General features: G+C 34.3%; 1 protein-coding gene and 1 long non-coding RNA gene across 5 annotated transcripts in view; one reads left to right on the top strand and one right to left on the bottom strand.

Annotated features, from left to right (window-relative positions):
• Positions 1 to 1,936, bottom strand: part of LOC143226069 (uncharacterized) — a 38,412-nt gene extending 36,476 nt beyond the window's left edge. The window contains exon 1 of the long non-coding RNA XR_013014276.1: positions 1,474 to 1,936. This is a non-coding gene — a long non-coding RNA (uncharacterized LOC143226069). The remainder of the gene's footprint in view (positions 1 to 1,473) is intronic.
• The window catches only part of LOC143226066 (uncharacterized), a 76,176-nt gene that overhangs the window by 3,664 nt on the left and 56,867 nt on the right, over positions 1 to 15,645 (top strand). The window contains exon 1 of one of the 4 annotated variants that reach the window (XM_076456507.1): positions 121 to 224. The exons of 1 other annotated variant lie outside the window; for it this stretch is intronic. In XM_076456507.1, the coding sequence (XP_076312622.1) occupies positions 171 to 224 (54 nt within the window). In that variant the 5' untranslated portion in view covers positions 121 to 170. Of the gene's footprint in view, positions 1 to 120; positions 225 to 11,957; positions 12,402 to 15,645 lie in introns of those variants that run through there. 2 more of the 4 variants (XM_076456510.1, XM_076456509.1) reach the window with 2 other exon arrangements.

Genomic DNA, 15,645 nt, shown 5'->3' with positions numbered 1-15,645 from the left:
GAAAATGAAATGACGGCCCCTTTATCGCGGTCAGAGGTCAGTATGAGCCATATGGGCGTGCAGCATGGGTCAGAACCACGTGGTCTAGGGTTGAATAGGGTGTTCACTTTGGGCCGGCTGGTATCGCTGTCATTTATTGCGAACCGTTGGGTTGCTCGTCATACACCGGTATGTTTGTATTGGATTGGCGCCCGTCTTCTAGGTACCGACTTCTCCAGCAGGAGGTAAGTTGCGACAACGGGTGTCTATCTATCTTACTTTTTTTCTATCTCAAAAAAGATGCATGTTTTTAAATTTCATATTTTCAGAAGGGCTGTATTTCGAACTGTAATTTAGGGTAGCTTTGTTGTGAAATCACAAGCGTTGCTTTTACGACCTGAACCATGTAGGTGGGAACTTAGTGACTTACAAGGAAAGGAAAGAATTATTGCAGCAGGATGAAATGTAAAGCAAGTAACCTAAGTACAGATAGAGAACTCCGTGTTAGGAAAAAAATAACCTTTGAGCGAAATAACAAGAAGGATAAAAACCTTTACTGTTTCTATAACACACATCCTGCATCAAGACGTATTTCCAGACCTGATATTAATGTCTAAGCAAATACTGTGAACGAACTTCTGGAGCAAGTTGTACCTATTCTGTGTAACATCATTAATTATAAATAATTAGTTGCGTGTTTAATGATCCAATGCTACACAAGTGAAAGATAGTTCTGGTCCGTTCTTGGTTTTGTGTTGGGAGCTCACGTTCAGGGTAATTAAGGTTGGGTTCTAATTTTTATGAAACTATATACCAAACTTATAATGGAGGACTTTTACGTGTTTTTAATGTTCGTAACAGGTTTGGCATCCGATCAAGACAAACCAGTTATTGTGTTAACATTCTGACAACACAACGACTATTCGTGAACATTGTTTATTTAAAACGTTATTTTATTGCGCTGACTTTCATTAGCCCAATGTAGTACATACCAGAATTTGGTAACAAAACAAATAAACATAAAAACCATGTTTTCTGTGCTCTATAAAAAAACTTTGTCTAGAAAAAAATTCTTTAATTTGAAAATTATATTTGACTTTATTATTTGGTACTTTATTTTTCCATAATTTCAAAATATTCCTCAGAAAGAAACTTCGAGTAACAGAAGTACAGTAGTTCACGACGGTAATAACATGCCAAACCATGAATTCGAAAATTTATTCGTAAATAATATAGAGATAAAAACTAAGTCAGAAGTGACAAGTTAGACTGAATTATAAAATGCGATTCTGTCGTCACCAGTTCGAAGTAATACATACATTACTTGATAGTGGACTATTATCCTTTTTTCAATTAGTTCAAATATTTTTATCAGAAAATTACTATTTAAAACTGGATATAGAAATTTTAGTTCCAAATACTTTGATTATAGGCGGGCCATTTAACAGATCAATTACTTGACAACCAAGACAAGTCTTAATAATTTTTGCTTACCATCCTGGACTGAACGTAGTAAAGTGATTAGCGTGTCGGGTTGCACATCCAATGATCCCCAGTTCATGTTCCGTTGTCATTAAAAAGTTGTGCTTCACATTTTGAGGCCATGGGTGCGTTGTAAGAGTGACGGTCAAATTTCGCTGCTCGATTAGAGTAGCCCATGAACTGTGATATGTGGTGTTGACTACCTACTTTATATAAGTTCAAAATTAGGGATGGATAGCGAAGATGGTCCTTGCGCAAATATTAAAAAAAAAAGAAAGTATGCTATCCAAGTAGGCTTATGAATATTGATAGATGAATTTGGTTCATGTTCCCCTGGTGGGACAGGAGTAAGTTTACGGGCTCACGACGCTAGAATACGAGTTCAATTCCTAACGGTGGACATAGCAGGTAGCCACATGTTGCTTTGCTCCAAGCCAAACCAACGGTTCGTGTTTTGCACAAATTCGCAGTTCATTTCATGGGAAATCCTCTACATACCTAGTTTTACTGAGAAACCTGTCGAAATGTATATAAACTTTGAAAACATCAGATGATATTAAAATATCTATTTGCGCCATGTTGTCAAAAAGTGTCAAATACAAATGTATATTTTTAGTATTCTACATTTTGGCAGTTAAAACGCAAAGAAATTCCAAACGTAGATATAAAACATATTCACAATTCCTACTTGAAACTAATGTTTTAGGTTTTTTAAGTGGGATTGACTAGCCCTAAGCGTTCTTTGATCGCACGTCCAAAGTAATTTCAACATACAAATGTCTGTATAGTGTGTTACATACATGGCCAGGTCTGTACACACGATTTTGCTATAAATTTGTACATTGAACGGTTGTTGGCTAACCTTTGTTCTGTTAGTAAAAATGATGAATGGCAAATTCTCTAAAGGTATCCTGCATTTTTATTAACCATAAACATATATTTTGTTCTTGACCTTTTTTTACCCCTTCTCAACAAAAGTCAAAGTTCAGGCATAATTTCGCTATATATGTATGTGTGTGTATTGTGGTGCGTGCTATGTTTTATGAGAAAGCATGTAGTGTGTGAGACACGAATCAAAACATCCAAGTTAGAAAAAAACACAACAAAAACTGTTAAGTGGGACCTATTTTCAGCAACAATATTTTTGAGTACTTTCCAATGGCTTCTTAGGGTTTCTGTTGCAGGACATTGAACAACAAACATTATTTGCTATACAATGAAATCATGCACAATGTTTGAGCATTCTGTAACTCTTCAATTTATATTGTGAGCAATAGATTTCTTTGAAAAGTTAGAATTTTTAATATATTGATTCTCTTTTAGCTAACATTTTGAAGTAAGCGACTTCTTTTGTTATGAATAATTCTGATAGTTTATTGCGATATCTTCATTTGTCAAGGAATGCCAAATAACGACACCTATATTTTAAGTTCATTCCATCAGGTACGTAATTTCTTTGATAATATTAATTTATTTTCGAGCAAAAATAACTACCACAAAGATAAAATATTGGACAGTTCTTTTTAAGCAAGCATAAAGGAATATAAGTGCTTTGCTCACTGTGGGTATCGAAACCCAGTTTATAGAGTTGTCGGACATATCGCTGTGCTACGGGGGTACAACAATGACTAGCTCATACCACAAACTTGCCAGATATCCACACAGTGTTAAACTTTTCTAAGTTTGAGTATAGACTACATTCAATGTACAAAACATGTAAGTTATGCTTTACTTGGCTCTTGAACTTTCAGTGAGATGCTGCTAGTGGCGTAAAACATTTCGATTCATAAGCTGCATGGCCCATTACAAGACTTTAAATAACCACAATGGTAGTATCTGTTCTACAAAAATGAACTGGTTCATCAACATTTGTGGCCTGGCATGGCCAGGTGGGTAAAACACTCGACTCGCAATCCGATGGTCGCGGGTTCGAATTCCCGTTACACCAAACATGCTCGCCCTTTCAGTTGTGGGGGCGTTATATGTGGCAGTCAATCCCACTATTTGTTGGTAAAAGAGTAGCCCAAGAGTTGGCGGTGTGTTGTGATGACTAGCCGCCTTTCCTCTACTCTTACACTGCTAAAATAGGGACGGCTAGCGCAGAGGCCCCCTGCTAGTACAGCGGTATGTCTTCGGATTTACGACGCTAAGATTAGGGGTTCGATTCCCCTCGGTGGGCTCAGCAGGTAGTCCGATGTGGTTTTGCTGTAAGAAAACACAAACACACTAGCGCAGATATCACTCGTGTAGCTTTGCGCGAACTTCAGAACAAACCAATCAACATTTGAAATTTTAAAGATAATTTTACTATTCACACATTCTTATTTAATACAATTTTATCCAGAACGTAAAACGTAGCTGTATATTATTTTATCATTATTCTGATCTCTTAGTGCTTTTGTTTTTCGGTGACGTTATACCATACATAGAAGAGCATACAAATCATAGACTTTCTAGTTTCATGTTACCTTGTAGTGCCGTAAGTTCGAATCCTCGTCACACCAAACATGCTCGGGCTCTTAGCCGTGGGGTGTTAAAATGTGATGGTCAATCCCACTATTCATTGTTAAAAGAGTAGCCCAAGAGTTGGCAGTGGGTGATGATGACTAGCTGCCTTTCCTCTAATCTTACACTGCTACATTAGGGACGGCTAGCGCAGATAACCCTTGTGTAGCCTTGCGTGAAATTCAAAAACAAAGAAACCCTGTAATGAGGAAACATTTAGAAGGAAGAACATAGGTAAAACTTGGACTGGACCACCACTTCCTAAAAATATTATGTATCCTTCGTGTGTTATTTCCAACAGTAGAAATATGTTCAACTAACGTATTAATATGTAATCCTTTGCTAAAATAAATACATGAAGGCTATAAATTAGTTAGCCTGACTTTACTATGACAAAACAATGAGAAACTGTGGCGTGTTAAGCATCAGACACTATGCTTATTAGATAAAAACCTAAGAACTTGGAATATGTGACATATCTGCCTTGTTTCATCAAAGCAAAGCGTGCGTTTATTTACTCCTGACATGTAACTTTTCTCGATATTCAACCATTGTAATAAATCAAACAAAATCGTAGTTTTGCAACCAAAATGAAAATTAAAAGAAGGACCAAAACTACTGTGTTTTTTCTGTTTAGTTAGTTTGTTAGTTATGCATTAGATATGCATAAAATATAAATCTTCTTCAGAATTAAATATGAGAAAATGCTTTACTTTATTATTATGCACCTCTAGAACAGGTCTGTAAAATTCTGATTACCATCTTTGGCCATTCGTTGTTTTTGCTTTTTTGTGATGTTATGAATGGGAAACGGAAAGAACGATGCTCATACTTTTGCAAAGTTTGATTTTTATAAGTACAAAAAATTTACTTTAAATGGTGCAGTTACGAATGTCGGACTGAGATTTTGTAACGCGAGCACCTAGTAACCACGGCTAGCAGATCCCTACTTTATTTCTTGTAAATTTTACGATATATTGTATTCCTAGTGCTATCGACATGAAGGAACAAATTCAATCTGCATCCATTTAGCTAAGACAATAATATATTTTTTTGGTTGTGAATAAATATTCATTCTTTAAAACATGCCGCATCAGCTCCGAATAAAAAAATCGAATTACAAAAAAAAACTCTCCTCCCCCTTCATATAGGCCCAACATGGTCAGAAAGTTAAGGTACTCGACTCGTAATCTGAAAGTCGTGAGTTCAAATCCCCATCACACCAAACATGCTTGCCCTTTTAGCCGTGGGGGAGTTATAATGTGACGGTCAATCCCACAATAAAAGAGTGGCCCAAGAGTTAGCGATGGGTGGTGCTGACTAGCTGCCTTCCCTATAGTCTGACACTGCTAAATTGGGGTCGGCGAGCGCAGATAGTCCTCGTGTAGCCAGCCTTACGCGAAATTCAAAACAAATCAAACAAAACCCCTTCATCTGATCACTATCGTAACCTATACGATTATGTATGTAATATAAGTGTTATCCTACCCTGTATATTACTTCCCTGTGTTAATTTCTCACCTTTAAAGGTCTTGTTAAATAGTAAGATTACACTATTTGCGTCTTGGGTTGATGTTACACAAACGACTGCATGAAATTTGTCCAAAAACATTTGAGTGGAAAAAAATAAAATAAATAGAAGCCATCATTCTGTCTTTGCTCAAAAATTAGGCTGTATGTTATAAACACAGCAAAATAAATCAACAACAATACAATTTACAACAACGATTATTATAAATAATGATTTATATACAAAAGCTTTACAAAGTTATAAACAATATCGAGTCTTCTATCTGGTCTGGAACTTCCTTGATTTATTATCGAGGGTTCACGATAAGCGAATAAATTTCGCATTGATGTAGGTGCACAAAGAGTTAGCTATTTTTGTATTCTTTCTTGGCCGATCACATGTCGAGTTTTTCCACCAATGAAGTTATGTAATGTCAGTGTCTGGTGTAAATATACTGAAGTTTAGCAGTTTGTAATGTTCAAAATCTATAAACGTCCCTGGTCAAATATCTTAAGCCCCAATTAACAAGCATTAATTACAGTTATAGCTTCTGAGGTTTTTAGTATACGAACAGTAGCAAATCAGTTATATATAAAGCCTCTTGGCGAGTCGCGTTGTTACACATATAGTCGTGAGGTGAGTTTCTAGAAAGTTTAGTCTGTATAACAATAGTGACGATACACTTTTAACTATATATATTACATGCATTTATAAATGTATATTAAACTGAAACAAACGTAGATATTAAAATAAATGTATAACAATAAATCAATTACAATATAAGTTACGTACATTTCTAAATATAAATTTAACTTAAACAAGCATCGATATTAAAACAGACATGCAATAATAAACCCATTACAATTATATCTTAACAAACTTTCAAAATATTGTAAAGATATTGGTTTGTTTGAACTAGTTTGGTCAAACCTTCAGCTGAAACTTTGTTGTTCCTTGTGTTAAAATCAGTTTTTAAATATGTAGGACACGACAACTATACTTATGAATTAGAATTTTGTTGAAAGATATATATCTATAGTTCGCAAACAGTTTTATATTCTGAAGAGACATACAAAAAGCAGGAAACGTTTAGCTTTCTTGAGACCGTGTCATGCAATACTAGGCCCGCCATGGCCAGGTGGTTAGGATGCTCGATTCGCAATCAGAGGATCGTAGGTTTGAATCCCTGTCACACCAAACATGCTCGCCCTTTCAGCCGTGGGAGTGTTATAATATAACTGTAAATCCCACAATTCGTTGGTAAAAGAGTAGCCTAAGCGCTGGCGGTGGTTGGTTATGATTAGCTGCCTTCCCTCTGATCTTACACTACTAAATTAGGAACGGCTAGCGCAGATATCCCTTATGTAGGTTTGCGCAAAATCCCAAGAACAAACAAATAATCATACAATACTTTTCCTCTCAAACGAGTTCAAGCAGATGGAAACAAAGAAGACTCCTTCGGGGTCATTATGAAAGGGTTAATACCATCTGATTGTCGCGTTCCCAGGAGAATATTTTTCTATGTAAATTTTAACATGTACATTCTTGGAATGGGACATTTAATATAGGAAACCTGTTTGTTTGGTAAAACGATATATATATATATATCGACACTATCTTTTTCATTTTTAGTATAAAATTTATATGACATCAATTCAAATAAAAATCTCATTTTCTTTAACTAGTTCCATTACCTATCACCTACACGTAAGTTTTTAAACATTCAGTTGTTTTAGCATCACTATAAAGCTATACTATGTTTAAAGAGAAAGGAATGAATTAGCTTTGAAATAAGAAACAATTTAAATTACACATTTTGCAGGAAATAAAGTTACACGTATGTGTTGCATTTCGGTTTTAATTTTGATTTACATTGCTTTAAGCATAGTAATAGTTAGAGGACCTTCCTCACTACGTCACTAGTGCAAGTCATTAGAATAAGTATATTATTAACGCACGATAACGTATTTGTTTGTTTATTGAACTTCGCGCAAAGCTACTCAAGGGCTATCTGCGCTAACCGTCCCTAATTTAGCAGTATAAGACTAGAGGGAAGGCAGCTAGTCATCATCACCCACCCGACAGCGCTTGAACTAATTTTTTATCAACGAATTGTGGGATTGACCATCACATTATAACGTCCACACCGTTGAAAGGGCGAGCATGTTTGATGTGACGAGGATGCGAACCTGCGACCCCCAGATTATGATTCGAGCACTCTAACCACCTGGGTAGACCAGGCCTAATAACTTATTACTGGGATAAAGGTGTTTATAATTTTAATTTACTTTAGAGATAATTAATAATGAAGGGGCAGTGTTTATCCATTTATCAGCTGTAAAACCAGAAGTTAAAGTACACTCAAACAGAGATAATATAAACTATAAAATCAGTCAAGTACATGTTAAGATTAAAACCGAATTAACCAAATTATACATTAGAATTACCGACTTGTTTCTATACAATTTACCTTCTGTGGAATTGTCGTAAACATCGTACATATACACCATTTTATTATTTCTAAATATAAATACTTTTATTTTTGCACGTTGACACAATAATAGTTAATAGTTGATTTTAAAAAGAGGGAATGAGAGCAAAATAAAAACATATACAATCATAAGAACTACCACACAATGTTATCGAACGTTATATAAACACTGCTGGCCAAAATCTTAAGGCCAATGAACAAAAAGATAAAATATGAATTTTGCGTTGTTAGACTCAACCACTTATTTGAGTAGAGCTTCGAAAAATGAAAATAAGAAAAGGGAAAATAAAAAAAAAACGTTTTTAGCATTTAATAAGGAAAATGTGAACACTATGAAATTAGCCTAAATACTAGCTGGTTAAAAGTTTAAGACCATACTGAAACGAAGCGTTAATCGGTAAACACGTAAAAGAATTTACTCATTTGTATTCAAGTATTAGCGTTTTCAACATCTCCCACTGACATCTCCTCTCTTACATTTGGTAAAAGCATGGCAAAGGCTAAAAAGTTGACAGAGTTTGAACGTGGCAGAATTGTCGAGCTGCAAAAGGAAGGTCTCTCTCTTAACGTGCAATCGCTGGTGAGATTGGAGGTAGTAAAGCTGCTGTTGCAAATTGTTTAAAAGACCCTGAGGGATACGGAACAAAAATTTCAAGTGGTCGGCCCAAGAAAATTTCGCCGGCGTTGAGCAGGAGGATTTGACGGGTTGTCCGGCAAGACACCAGCCTATCGTCGAAACAGATTAAGACCTTTACGGACGCAGAATGCAGCTCAAGAACAATATGACAGCATCTACGAAAAAAAGGCTTTAAAAACCGTAAACGTCTTCAAAGGCCACTCCTCCTTCAACACCACAAAATAGCTCAGTTAAACTTTGCCGAGAAGCACCAAACATGGGACGTAGAAAAGTGGAAGAATGTTTTGTTCTCTGATGAGAAAAAATTTAACTTGGATGTCCAGATGGCTTCTAACGTTACTGGCACAATAAGGACATCCCACCGGAGACATTTTCTACGCGACACAGTGGAGGAGGTTCCATCATGATCTGGGGTGATTTCTCGTTTCATGGAACAATGGAGCTTCAGGTTATACAGAAGCGTCAAACAGCAGCTGGCTACATTGGCATGTTGGAGAGAGCATTGACTGAAGGCCCTCGCTTGTGTGGAAATGACTGGATCTTTCAGCAGAACAACGCTGCAATCCACAATGCCCACAGGACAAAGGACTTTTTCATGGCGAATAATGTGAATCTTTTGGACCATCCAGCGTGTTCGCCCGAACTGAACCCAAATGAAAATGTTTGCGGGTGGATGGCAAAGGAAGTCTATAGAAATGGACGTCAATTCCAAACAATGAAACCATCTTCACCACTTGGAATAACATTTCAGCCAGTCTTCTGCAAATGCTTATATCGACCATGCCAAAGCGAATGTTTGAAGTTGTTCGCAATGACGGCCGTGCAACTCACTACTGAGACCTCTTGTTGGGCATTTCCTACCCTGTTTAGGACTTCTTTTTGGTATGGTCTTAAACTTTTGACCAGCTAGTATTTAGGCTAATTTCAGTGTTCACATTTTCCCTACTAAATGCTAAAAAAGTTTTTATTTTTATTTTCCCTTTTCTTATTTTCATCTTTCGAAGCTCCACTCAAATAAGTGGTCGAGTCTAACAACGCAAAATGCATATTTTTTCTTCATGTTCATTGGCTTTAAGATTTTGGCCAGCAGTTTATGTGTATAATTAAAACAAAGTTTTTGGACTTTTTAAAAATCTTTATTTTAATTTTGTGTTCATTTCTCAATGCTACTATTTATCCCAATGTTAGTTTATGATTTTACACTCGATGCCGGATTTGGTTTTACTGGTCTCCATTGTTTTTATTTTGTTAAATTAGTTTTTCCCTAGCGTTCGCAGAAAACGGTGTGTCTTAAATTTGTTAAATACATCATGTTTTGATTTATAGTCATCCGCTAACATGGTTTTACCGATAGGATACTGCATTTTTTGGGATTTAAAATACTTTTTCTTTTTTTAACGCAGATTTTCACTTACGTAGCTCTATTCATAAATAGATTTGATGTAGTTAATTTTGTGTTAGTATATCTTTTTGTATATCTGGTTGTACTTGATGTTCTTTGCAAACAGTTGCACATATTTTCACAGTTGGCCTCTGTCTTAGGTTTAAACCACTGTCATGGGCTTGAATCAGTTCACTTTCAGTTTTTCATCAATATCACCATAACTTTCATTATCAGCATAAATTCTGTTGCAATTGCATCACTAGAATGTTCAATAACAGATAAATGATTTTATTAACTTTTACTACTTGGTGCCAGGTAGTCATTATTGCTTAGCTAAAGTTTGTATAAAATTGCCAATTATATTTATAACCGTCATACTCTTGGTCCTAGAACTCATTTTATTATCTGCAAATTATTAAAGTCTGAAACTGGGATGAATTTCACACTAGAAGGAACAGTCTTTTAGATGTGAATGACTATTCAGTGTGAAGCAATAAGAAATGTTTCAGCAGATTACGACATGTTGCATTACATTGAATAATTTTATGTTTGTCTGTTGCAACACTTATTGTAAGCAATTGACCAAATAACCTGAATGAAATCACTAATTTTTCTGTGTTAAATACATGTGGATTTCAAGCAGTTGTTAATGAAACTAACTGAAATATTGATGGCTGTTTTGTTTTAAATGTTACGGTGTGATTTGTATGTGATCAGGAATAATTTAACAGAACATTTATGAAGATACATACACGTTGGATAAGTAGTTAATATATCATTTTTATAATTATTTATCGATATGAAGACAAGGGATAAAACAATATAAAACCATCTAAGTTTAACATGATAAAGACATTCAATTTTGAAAATTAGAATAAAACAGTACTATTTGCTTAAAACAACAGGTAAATAACAAGACTATATATTTAAAATAAACAAGAATTTAACTTTCATCATACATATAAAGAAATAAAAATATATTACCTCTAAAATGTATTAATAATTAAGATATTTAAAAGTAAACTATACAAGTTTACTATGTATTAATTTTCACTATATACTTAACTGTACTTTATAATTCTGATTTAGTTTTACATCTCTATGTGGCCCGGCATGGCCAGGTGAGTTAAGGCGTTCGACTTGTAATCTGAGGGTCGCGGGTTCGAATCCCCGTCGTACCAAACGTGCTCGCTCTTTCAGCCGTGAGTGCGTTATAATGTGACGGTCAATCCCCCTATTCGTTGGTAAAAGAGTAGCCCAAAAGTTGGCGGTGAGTGGTGATGACTACCTGCCTTCCGTCTAGTGTTACACTGCTAAATTAGGGACGGCTAGCGCAGATAGCTCTTAAGTAGCTTTGCGCAAAAATTAAAATAATAAACATCTTTATGTGCTTGTTTTTACAAGTATTTATATGTCTGTACATAAGTAATATTTCTTCTTCAACATCAGGTTTTCTGTATCTTATAAAATATTGGTTGAGTACGATAATTCAGTGAACAATGATTTAAATTTCCAAAATGACAGTTACCAGTGGACATATATATAACCTTTATTTTTTTTTCGTAAATGTTTTCTTTGTATGTCAAAATAAGGGACGAGAAAAACAAAATGTTGCCGCATTGACTTTCAGTGAAGCGATAAGAAAGACGATGACAAGGCCAAGACGATTATTATAATTAAAATGTTAATTAAGGGAAGAAAAAAAAAAGACATATAGAAACTGAAACTATTAACTCTTTGCTAACAAACGGAAAGAAAATTGGACTACCCCAAATTTTACCTCAGGCAATATAAATCGTCTTTGTCTTTCTGCCATTATATGTCTTAATTAGAAAGAAATAATTCAACTTGGCTTGGGGGATAGAAAATGATTCAACTTGGCTTCGGGGATAAAGCTAAATCACTTAAACCAGGCTAGGGATTCAGTAGATTAAAATGTCCATACGTATGAAAGGTGCAGGATGGATCCGTAGTTTATACCGTTTCGAAATGGCCTCATTAAAGTTGAACTTACAGTATTACAACACCCTAGCAGAATATTACGGTATCTTTTTTTCTTCTTTTTTACAGGATTCTTATCATTGAAAAGTAGTTTCCGATATTTCTAGGTGAAGCATAAATAACCGTTGTTCAAACAAGTGATTTGTAGGACTCCACAACTTTAATATCAACGTAGAGGTTAATTAGTCTAGTAGACTGGTGTTTTCAGATGTGAAAAGCTATTACATATGTGTTAAGTATTCACTGTATTGAGACATTCCCAGTCGTGTTACCAATCTTCACAAACACTAGCTCACAGACCAGGAAAATGGATAATTTGCTGACGGCGTAGAAAATTATAAATGCAATCCAAATATTTTAGTACTCGTGGCTAGTAATAGTCTGATTTTATAATTCTTGCTATCTTCTAAAGGTAAGTACCATAAAATGATCATAATTTGTGTTGCAGTAGTACTTTATTAGAAATGTGTTAGAAGTTTTAGTGCCATATTATTTTCACGTGCTTTAATTTTTCTCTTAAATTATAACTGAAACTTTCCAAGTTGTGATCAACACACGGCATTTTACAAACACTTTAACAACGTGTTAGATGAGTATTAGGCCTAAGCATGATAGCTGAAATAACAGTAATGGTGGTAAATTAAAATAACGATTTTGGCAAAGATTATTTTACACTAAACAACAACAAAAATACTGAAAAATAAAAAGTTGTTCTCTTAGTAAAAATATTTAAGATATTTGTTTAGACAATTTTTATACTAAAATAAAAATGATTATGTTTGTCTTAAACTTAGATTTTAATGTTTTTCAATTAATACGTAATATGTTGATTTAAATCATCAAGTCTCGCTCACAACATTTCTGGACTTGTGTAGAGCAAAAAATATTAATAACAGGAACTCGCTTTGGAATAGTAATTACGTTTGTGAAATACCAGTTACTTACACATCTGAAACTTTTCCTCAGTGTGTCAGGAGTTGGTTTATGACTTACTGTGTTAGAACCCTGAGTTGATTACCAGGACTGGACAGTACAGAAAGTTCAGTGCGCTAAAAAGTGTTTAACAGTGGCATCTCATTATTTTGTTTTCGTACGAGTTTAGGTCGTATTTGTAAACCGCATTTTGAATTAGACGAGTGTTTGCATTTTGAGCTTGTTTTGAGCGCAGCATAAGCAATAACGACAAGAGATGACAACCATGAATATATTACAGATACGTTGAACAATCATCCTGAAAAAGAACTTTCGTAAGTCTTTAAAAAAAAAGTGAAATAAGAAGTATGATATATGGGAGAGCGTTGCGTCTCAAATGCTTCGTAGCTCATAAACTATACACCATCAAACTGGGTGGATAGACACCCATCCACTTTCAGTCATTAGTTTTACTCTGTTAGTTTATATTTATGCATTAATATTATCCAAACTACTTAATTTCGTAAGATCACTTTTAATAATGTTTGAGAAAATAAAATCACCATGAATGTTTTTTTTTTTTGTCAGAATTGCAACGAATACAGATTTAATCTAGTTTAAGTTGTATAATTTTACTGTCACATACAATTGTACTTAAACAGCAAAATCCAATATATATATACAGGGAAAAGGTACTAACGTTCTGCCAAAATAAAAAAAAAATGAGAAAAAGAGAATTGAAATTTTATTAATAATATCGTTCTAAACGTTAAGCTCTCCGGTGGCTCAACAGGAAGCCTTTGGACTTACGACTTTTAAAAGCAGGTTTTCATAAGGTGAGCACAGTACAAATAGCCCATTGTGTATCTTTATGCTTAAGAGCATCCAAACAAATATTTAAATCACAAATGACTCAAATGTGTTAGCCCCCTAGTGGCACAGCAGCATGTCTTCGTACTTACAACGCTAGAAACCGGATTTCGATATCCGTGGTGGGCAGAGTACAGATAGCCCATTGTGTAGCCTTGTACTTAGTTACAAAGAAGCAAATTTATTAATATTTGATTCTTATCAGGTCAAATCAAATAATTATTTCTAAAAAAAACGTAATCTTACTTACGTTACTAAAGAATCGTGGTTATTTATTCTAGCAGTAAATATGTGTAGCGTTTTACCACAATAATACACAATTTAAGAATGTTAATTTCAGATTCTTACTCGCCTGTCATACTAAAGATTATATTTTTAAATAGAATTTTTCAAAAACACTTACAGTCATATTTATATTAGCTAAATGTTTTTCTATAATTTATTTACAAAAATACATCCCAAAATAATCTTGGTATGATTTACAAAATGTAAAACTTTCCAGTATCTCAACATTAAATTTAGCAAAAATATCGTCATTTATAATTATTCTATGAATATTTTTTATTTAAACCATTGTAATAGAGATACTTTTGTAATTTTAAGTATCATGTTTTGAACACTAATACTTACTTTTGCTACTTTTTTTTTCCTTAGCGTCCTCTGTAGTTAGTGAAGTTATAACGCTAAAGACCAAGTTTTTTGATGCCCATGTGGGCACGGAACAGATAACCTATTGTATAGTTTTGTACCTACCTACAAACAAACAATTTTTCCTTGGGAGATAGATACATGTTTTGTGATAGAAGTACTTATATATATATATATATATATCAATAATATTTTTCAGTTTTGAAAATATTTCTAAGACGTATGATGTATATGGTAGTACGTCATATGTTGTTGTTATAATTATATACCTAGTACTAGGATATTGGATATCAGTGTTATATATATCATAAGCGATATGTATATATTTGAAAAGAGAACGATTTCCAACATTGTTTTAATCAATTAGATCACTAGCTAAATTTGTTACCTGACAAAGTTAAGTTTCTCAACCAACATTAGATCAGTTCTGTTATAAACGTGTATGTATCTACCTACCTATATATATAATAGTAAAACGTTTGTTTATTGCCTTGTTATCTTCTAAACGATTAATCGTACCAAACAAAACATACATCTAAATCTTTCTTTTCAAGAGTAAGTTACAGAAAAAACTTTTCATTTTTCAATTCCTAGCATTTCATATTGACATCGACGTCGACATATTAGTCTTGAAAAAAATTATTGAAGAGCTTATTTTTGTGAGGGAATTTCACGAGAAACAGGACTTCTGTTGTCGAATATTGAAAGAAATACTATCTTGGCCAAAATGCTTGGATAATTTGTAACAAACAAAATTATTATCTTTGGTTTGTTTTGAAATTCACGCAAAGCTACACGAGGGCGATCTGAGCAATGAATCTCTAATTTAGCAGTGTAATAATATAGGGAAGGAAGCTAGTCGTCACCACCCACCACCAACTCTTGGGTTACTATTTTACCAACGAATAGTGGAATTGGCCGTCATCTTATAATACCCCACGGCATGTTTAACGTGACGAAGATTCGAACTCGCGACCCTCATATTTGGAGATGAGCGCCAAAATCATCTAGCCATGTTGGGCTGAAATGATTATTATCAGGATGGAATACCAATACACTTAGCGATGTCAAACTGGGATATACACGTTATAGTAAACATCTATATATGTAAAACGTACATTGAGCCAGATTATATGTACATCATAAACGATTTATTAGAACAGCAAACAATTTTATCGGATACTTACACAAAGATGTGTAATTCATCCTTTCACCTATCACAGCAG

This window comes from Tachypleus tridentatus, chromosome 9 (assembly GCF_004210375.1).
Source record: "Tachypleus tridentatus isolate NWPU-2018 chromosome 9, ASM421037v1, whole genome shotgun sequence".
Classification (NCBI taxonomy): domain Eukaryota; kingdom Metazoa; phylum Arthropoda; class Merostomata; order Xiphosura; family Limulidae; genus Tachypleus; species Tachypleus tridentatus.
Note: the sequence above shows the minus strand (reverse complement) of the source record. Positions and strands in the feature narration are given on the sequence as shown.